General features: G+C 44.1%; 1 protein-coding gene and 1 non-coding gene across 2 annotated transcripts in view; one reads left to right on the top strand and one right to left on the bottom strand.

Annotated features, from left to right (window-relative positions):
* The window catches only part of LOC109931394 (malectin), an 8,218-nt gene extending 7,534 nt beyond the window's left edge, over positions 1-684 (bottom strand). Inside the window, exon 1 of the mRNA XM_048611703.1 lies at positions 138-684. Coding sequence (XP_048467660.1) covers positions 138-336 — 199 coding nt within the window. The 5' untranslated portion in view covers positions 337-684. The remainder of the gene's footprint in view (positions 1-137) is intronic.
* Positions 685-8,073: 7,389 nt separating this feature from the next.
* LOC125486030 lies at positions 8,074-8,199 on the top strand. The gene has a single exon (XR_007264720.1). It is a non-coding gene; the product is annotated as a U6atac minor spliceosomal RNA (small nuclear RNA).
* The last annotated feature ends 309 nt before the right edge of the window (positions 8,200-8,508 follow it).

The raw sequence follows: 8,508 nt of genomic DNA, 5'->3' as shown, positions 1-8,508 counted from the left end.
TTTTTTTTTACTCTCGGCAAATTCTCAATTTGGGCCCCCGAGATAAGTCAGAGTTGGTCTGAAGATTGGTGAGGAGGTAAAGAAGCACGTTGTGAGGCCCAGCAAGGAGATATCCAGCCCCGCACAAACACACATACCCCGGCCTACTTTGCCTTCCAGCGGGTCCCGCTTGAAGTGGATGCCGTGGATGTCGGTGTGAGCCTCCCCTCCGGCGTTGATGGCCCAGATCACCTTGTCGCCGTAGCCCGCGCCGGGGCAGCAGCGGCCCAGCAGCAACGCGGCCGTGAGCAACCAAAGGCAGTGCGGGCTGCCAGCGCACGGCTTCCCCCTCCTCATCTCGCAGTCACCGGCTCCGGCCTCGGGCGCCACACCAACTGCACCTCCACCACGAGCACCATCCAAATCAACACGGGGCCGGGGCGGGGGGAGGGGGGTGTTGGAGGCTGAGGGGAAAATACAACTAAACAAAAAAAAAACCTCCCCTCGATAATAATCTTCACATTGAAACCCGGCCGCGACTCCGAAGATTAAATTATTATTCTTGTGCTGTGGTAAAATAAATCCCCCGCTCACTCTCTATCTCTCGCTCCCTTTCTCGGGAACAGTTTGAGGGAGGGGTAAAGAAAGCGGGCCGCCTCGACCTAACCTGATTGCAGCGGGGCTTGCTTGTTGGTTGGGAGGGGGGAAGAGATTGACAGGGCGCTTGGCCAGTAGAACTCGGGCCTCGCGCGGGTTGCCCGTGTAGCCGGGACATCGTAGCCAATCGGCGCCGGGGGCGGGCCTTCGGGTCAACATGTTCGGTTGCGCGGGCGGCGCGAGCCTGTTCAGGTGGCAAGTGCCAACCGAATGGGGAGAAGTAGGTGAGCCGGTTCCATTGGTGGTGGGCGGGGAGTTGAGGCTCTGAATTAACGCTTTTCTGGGAGCCCGTGTCGCTAAACGTGGCTTATTTAGAAAAAGTTTGACATAATTCCTCGATACATATTTCTCCTCCGTTCTCTTTTGCTTTAGCTCCGCGATCTTGCACTCGCCATTCAGGATATATGGTCAAGAAACACCCCTCGTTGCGCAGAATGAGACGATCGCGAAGAACCAATCAGAACGATCCAACGCACACTTGTCGCGAGGCATGGTGGGAACGCGAGCGTGTGAATGAATGAATGAATGAATGAAAGCCGGGTTCTGGGCGGGAGAGAATGAGATTGGCGTTGTACTTAATGGTGATAGGTTTTGGTTGTATTGTCTGAGCAGTACCTCACGGGCTGTCCGTAAAGAAACCTGTTACAGCAAATATTTTCTGAAGAAGGGTCTAGGCCCGAAACGTCAGCCTTCCTGCTCCTCTGATGCTGCTTGGCCTGCTGTTCATCCAGCTCTACACCTTGTTATCACAGCAAATAGACCTGTGCTGTTAACATACAAATTAGGATTAAGGCTTGTTTAGCCTGCTGAACCATTCGAGAAATGAAGGGCACAGATTTTAAGTGAGTGGCAACAAGAAGCACGGTGGCAGTGTTTAGTACTGCTTCCTCATAGCGCCAGGGACCTGGATTCAATTCCAGCTTCGGGCGACTGTCTGTGTGAAGTTGGCTTTCCTGCTCCTCTGATGCTGCTTGGCCTGCTGTGTTCATCCAGCTCCGCACCTTGTTATCTCAGAGTCTCCAGCATCTGCAGTTCCTACTATCTCTTCGTCCTGTCTGCGTGGGTTTCCAGTTTCCTCCCACAGTCCAAAGATGTGTAAGTTAGGTGAATTGGCCATGCTAAATTGCCCATAGTGTCCATGGTTGTGCTGGTTAGGTGAATTAGCCTTGGGAAATACAGGGTTATTGGAGCAGGGGGTGAATCTGGGTGGGATGCTCTTCAGAGATTAGGTGTGGACTTGTTGGGCCGTATGGCCTGTTTTCATATTAGAGAGATTCTATGATGGGTGACCACAAACCGAGTGGTTCAAGGCATGGAACATGCATGTGGAAATATGGTAGAGGCAATCAAGGCATTTAAGAAGTATTAGATGATCACTTGAATAGAAACAACATGTAGTGGTATGAGAAAAAGGTAGAAGTCACCATGCTCATGTGGAAAGCCAGTGCAGACAAGATGGGCCAAATGATCTTTATCTGTGCCAGAACAAACTTGTGATTCATTTTGGTAGGAAAAGTATGGAAAGATAGGGTACAACTCAAAAGGTGCTGCAGGAGCAGAAAGACCTTAATGTGTAAGTGCATAAGGGTGGTACAATGGTTAGCACTGCTGCCTCACCGTGCCAGGGACCCAGGTTCGATTCCAACCTTGATTGTCTGTGTGGAGTTTGCACGTTCTCCCTGTGTCTGCGTGGGTTTCCTCCCACAATCCAAAGATTAGGTGGAGACAAAAATAGAAATTTCTGGAAAAGCTGAGCAGGTCTGGCACTAGGTTAGGTGGATTGGCCATGCAAAATTGTCTGTTGTGTCCAGGGATGTGCAGGCCAGGTGGATTAGCCATGGGAAATGCAGGGTTATGGGGATAGGGTAGGGAGGTGCGTCTGGGTGGGATGCTCTTTGTGGGGCTGGTGTGGACCCTATTGGCAAAATGGTCTGCTTCTCACTGTAAGGATTCTGTGATTCTATTCTATGTCTTTACAGATGGCAGGACAAGTTGAGAGAACTGTTAATAAAGTACAGTATTTTAAGTTTTATTAAGAAGGGCATAGAGTACAAGAGCAAGGAGGGTATGAACCTGTATAAAACACTAATTTAGTGCTTGTCCTTTCTTTTAATTAAACTTGCGTTAAAGCCTGTTCATGTTTCCTCTTCAATTTCAAAGCACTCAAAAGAGTTAAAACTTTGTCAAAAAAGATCTTGTTCTGGTCAACTGAGCAGTGGCAAAAACAGGTTTGTTATCTCAATTCTTCCTGTCCATAACACTGATCGCAACTGAGGCCTGAACAAAATTTTTTTAAAACTGGACCTTTAAATTGATCAATCTGTGCATGTTTGATGTTGTGTTGGCAATGGATAGATTGGGAAATTAGATTAAAAAGTCAAATAAGTAATTCATAGTGGTTAAAGATAGTGTTACATTAAAGGAAGACATTTATAATGCTGTCAGAAAGAGTTGTAAACCTGAGGATTGGAAAGACTTTAAAATTCAGTAAAGGATAGCAAGGATATCAAATAACAATTGGTAAAGAAGGACAAAATAGGAATATGAAGGAAAACTATACAAATACATTAAGAACAGATTGTAAAAGGTATGTGAGGAGGGAAAAAAGTCATGCAAGTAAAGACAGATTCTTTAGAAGCTGAGACAAAAGAAATTAACACAATACAAGGGAAAGGTAGATCTATTAAACAAATGCTTAGTAAAAACTGAAAGATCTGCAAATGCTGTAAATCAGGTACAAAAACAAAGTTGCTGGAAAAGCTCAGCAGGTCTGGCAGCGTATGTGAATTAAAAAACAGAGTTTACGTTTCGGGTCCGGTGACCCTTCCTTGTTCTGAGGAAGGGTCACCGGACCCGAAACAAATGCTTAGTATTGGTCTTCATGGCAGTAGATACAAAAATATAGGAATTAATGGGGAACCAAGGATCTACTGAAATAAGAAAGTTAAGCAAGTGAGTATGACAAAGAAATGGTGCTGGAGAAATTAATTAACCTTATTTTAAACTTCCCTACTGCAGATACGTTTTTCTACAGCTACCTTATTAAAACCATAATTTTAAATACAACTATTTGGTCACCCTGTTTATAGAAAAGAGACTCCACTCTGGTCAGTCTATCCTGACAGGTGTATTTTGTCATTGTTCTGCCCCATTGGCTTGATGCTAATCTTTGGGAGATCTCACTGGCATTCAGACATAACTAATAGGGCTCTGACCCTTTAAATGACCATGTTCTGTTTATCCTCCGACTACATCACTGACAAATGATACTTGCAAAAGAACAACAGCAAAGCAGTGAAATGTTAATTAATGTTGATGTTTATGTAGGAGGAGGGAAGCTATTGTGCAAATACAAACTTCATGCTACAGTGAGACCCTTCCCAAGAAGCCATATATGTTTTCCATGGCTGTTCCACATTCCTGCTGTGGTTCACTAAATTCTCTGCAATTCCTCCTAGAAACTCTGCAGCATTTTATAGTGTTTTTACAAGATGGTTTAATGCCAGATCTCATTGTCACATTTTACCACAAAGGGTTAAAAGCAGATGTGAGTGAGAATTTTCCAAGAAGCCATTTCACTCCTGAGATGAAATCTGCCCTTTGTCTCTTTTATGTTAATTTGAATTGTTGTGGGCGTTCCTGAGCAAACAGGTTTTTTAAAAGGTGTGCCTTTCCTTTACTACAGAGCCTGATGCTTATGTGAAAATAGGGAAATATTCAGCCCTTTGAGCCAGCTCTGCCATTCAATATGGTTATGGTTGATCCTCTGTCTCACCATCATGTTCCATCATTCTCTCCATTTTCCTTGATGCCTTTAATATCCAAAAATTTACCAAACTCTTTCTTGAAAATATTCAGTAACCCAGCCTCCTCAGCCTTTGCAGTTAACAGTTTCACATGTTGACCATACTCTAAATGAAGAAATGTTTCCTCATCTCAGTCTTAAATGGTCGACTCTATATCTTGAGACTGTGACACTAATTCTAGACTCCCCTGTCAAGGGAAACATCCTCCCTGCATCTCGTCTGTTTAGCCCTGTTAGATTTTTTAATGTTTTAATCAAATTTCCTCTCATTCTTCTCAATTTTAGCAAATGCAGGCCCAGTCAAACATATCTCTTCTCATACTACAGTGCTGCCATCCATAGTATCAGCTTAGTGAATCTCCCCTGCACTCTCTCTGTGTCAAGGATATCTCTCTGAGAGAGACCAAAACTGCACACAATACTCCAGTGCGAATCACAGTCTCTCCTACTAATGGACACATCTTCTCCACTCTATCCCCAGACCTCTCAGTATTCTGTAAGTTTCAATGGGACACCCCTCATCCTTCTAAACTCCATCGAGTACATGCCAGGAGTCCTCAACTGCTCCTCATATGACAAGTCCTTCATCCCTGGGATCCTTGTAAACTTCCTCAGAACCCCTTACAAAGCCAGCACATCCTTCCTTAGATACAGAGCTCAAAACTGTTGACAATATTCCAAATGCAGTCTGACCAGAGCCTTGTACAGCTTTACTAATACCTCTCTCCTCTTGTATTCTAGCCGTCTTGAAATGAATGCTAAAGTTGCCTTTGCCTTCCTAACTGCCATCTGAACCTGTGTATTAATGTTGAGAGAATCCTAAACTAGAATTCTTAGGTCTCTTTGTACTTCAGATTTCAGAATACTTTCCCAGTTTAGCAAATAGTCTATGCTTGTACACTTCCTACTAAAGTGCGTAATCTCACACTTGCCCACACTGTATTCCATCTGCCATTTTATGTATTCTCCTAGCTTGTCCAAGCACTCTGTAGCCACTCTGCTTCCTCAACACTACCTGTCTCTCCATCTTTGTGTCAACCACAAAATTAGCAACAATGCCCTCGTTTCCTTTGTCCAGATCATTAATGTATAATGTAAATAGTTGTGGTCCCAACACTGACCCCTGCAGAACTCCACTGGCTACCCACTGCTATTCTGAAAAAGATCCATTTATCCCTACTCTCTGCTTTTTGCCAGTCAGCCAATCTTCTATCCAAGCCAGTATCTTGCCCCTAACACCATGAGCTCGTATCTTAATTAGCAGCCTCCTGTGTCACAACTTGTGAAAGACCTTCTGGAAATCCAAATACATTACGTCCACTGGCTCTCCTTTGTTTAACTTGTTCATTATCTCCTCAAAGAATTCTAACAGATTTGTCAGGCATGATTGCCCTGACAAAGCCATGCTGACTCAGCCCTTTTTTACCATGCACATCCACAATCTCATCCTTAATAATAGACTCTAAAATCTTACCAATGGCCTATAATTTCCCATCTTCTGCCTCCCTCCTTTCTTAAACGGGAGTGTTACATCAGCCATTTTCAGTCCTCCCCTTGACTCCAGTTATTCCTGAAAGATCACTACCAATGCTTCCACAATCTCTTCAGCTATCTCTTTCAGAAGTCTGGGGTGTAGTCCTTCAGGTCTGAGTGATTTATCCAACTTCAGTCCTTTCAGCTTTTCCAGCACTTTCTCCTTAGTGATGCTCACTACACTCACCTCTGCCTCCTGACTCTCTTGAAGTTCAGATATGGTACTGGTGTCTTCCACCTGGAAAACTGATGCAGAGTAGTTATTCAGTTCCTCTGCAATTTCCTTTTTCCCCATTACTACTTCTCCAGCCTCATTTCCCAATGCCCATTCTTGGCTCTCTCATACCTTCTATGCATCTAAAAAAAAACTCTTGCAATCTTCTTTTATATTACTAGTGTCCATATTTCTGAACTCAACTCCTCTTGCCATGTATGCTAAAATACCATTTGCCTTACTAACTACTTGCTAACTCGCCTGCTCAATTTCATTGACTGGTGTACAAGGACACCTAGATCCCTTTGTGTATCCACATTTCCCAAGCAGTTAATGTTCATATTACATTGGGTCCCTCTATTCTACTGATGTTACACACAGTAAGTGAATAGAGATCAGGAGTTCTACACTGGTAGTTGGAAGGAATAAATGTAACTATACCAGCTCCGTAAGGTTCTAGTAATTGTTCCTGTAGTGTATGCCTCTTGTAGTGTATGCTTTAGATAGACAGACAAAGCAAAGATAAAGGAGGATTGGTGATAGCAAGTTATCTAAGACAACTCTTACCCATATTAGATGCTGGTGGAGATGGCAAATAGCTCAAGGTGCCAGGAGTGGCATTCTGGGAAAATAAATACAGTATTGACAGAAAATTCAGGACAGATTTGGAAAAGTATTGGAAAACAGAGATACTGCATAAAATAAATCATCAGATAGGTTGCTGGGCCCGAGTTTAATAAAGAAGTCAGATGGTCTTTTGCAGAGCTATGCATTCATATGTTTCTAATTCTAAATACTGAGTAAAGCCAGATTCTGCTTCTCATTATATAAAATAACGAGGCTTTACTTTCTGGGCCGTAAAAGAATAATGCATAATTTCTTTCAGAGATCATAAAAGGCCTCCAGCTAATTTTAATATGGGAACAATTCTTGTGCAAATAATTTATCTTAGAATTGATCTTAAATACAGGTGTAAATGTTTTTTTCTCATTGTGCAAAATTCCAATTTACCCAACACAAAAACCCCTTGCACGATTCTCATCCAAAATCCGTGCAAATAGAAATGTTAATTTCTGAAGATTGAAGCAAGAAATTTATTTTGTATATCCGTGGGGTACATTTTGCTGCCTGTTCAGCAGGAGTTATTGGAATAACTTGGGCATATCTTCTACTGAAACACCAGGAGGAATTGGATACAAGTTGCAGGTGTTTCCCTCATTGGCTGACGGTTCATTGCTCAGCAGCGCCATCGGGGAGGCTGTGGCTACTGCTAGTACTGCACCAAAGACCATGGAGGTATCCAGGGGAGTGATCTCAGCAGGGGTGTGAGTGGTGCTGGGTTCCTGGATCTAAGTGCTTCAAGGAGGAGCATTATCTGCCCTACACGCCCCCTCACCCCATGCACCAGAAGTCCTCAGACATCACATACAGTTGCCCCTCTGCCCATTGTCAGATGAATATGATGAATTGCCCACAGGTGCACAGATTTCCTCCCACAGTCCAAAGACGTACAGGTTAGGGTGGATTGGCCATGCTAAATTGCCCATAGTGTACAGAGATGCGCAGGCTTCAGATGTCCATGGTGAGCCATGGGAAGTACAAGGTTACAGGGGGGGGGGGCAGGGGGGGGAGCGGGTTGTTGTGGGTCGTTGTGGGTCGTTGTGGGATGCTCTTCAGAGAGTCGGTGTGGACTCAATGATCCAAATGGACTGCTTCCACAATGTAGGGATTCTATGATTAAGGACTTCAGTTAGTGATGGGACGTCCATAGTCTCTAAGCACCAGTTGGCCGCGTTCCCTCTATTATTTCTTTCTTTTGTGCAAACCTCCAATGTCTGTCTGCAGCAGCTATTTTTGAAACCGGAATTCAAAGCTGAGATCGACTGTGTTGTGTGAAAGGAGAGAAGGCTAGCACTCCCCTTGATAAGGATGGAAGGGGTCCTAGTGGCCTTACAACACACAAGCAATTAAGGCATTGCCACCTACTTAGTGGTATGTCATAGAGATGTACAGTTACCAACTTGTCCATGCTGACCAGATATCCTAAATAAATCTAGTCCCATTTGCCAGCATTTGGCCCATATCCCTCTCAACCCTTCCTATTCATATACCCATCCAAATGCCTGTTAAATGTGGTTATTGTACCAGCCTCCACCACTCCCTCTGGCAGCTCATTCCATACATGCACCACCCTCTGCATGCCCCTTAGGTCCCTTTTAAATCTTTCCCCTCTCACCTTAGACTTTATGCCCTCTAGTTTTGGACACCCCCACTCTGGGGAAAAAAACCTTGGTTATTCACCCTACCATGCCCATCATGA

Source organism: Rhincodon typus, chromosome 24, assembly GCF_021869965.1.
Source record: "Rhincodon typus isolate 14 chromosome 24, sRhiTyp1.1, whole genome shotgun sequence".
Lineage (NCBI taxonomy): Eukaryota > Metazoa > Chordata > Chondrichthyes > Orectolobiformes > Rhincodontidae > Rhincodon > Rhincodon typus.
The sequence above is the reverse complement of the archived record's forward strand: the minus strand, read 5'-3'. Positions and strand labels throughout refer to the sequence as shown.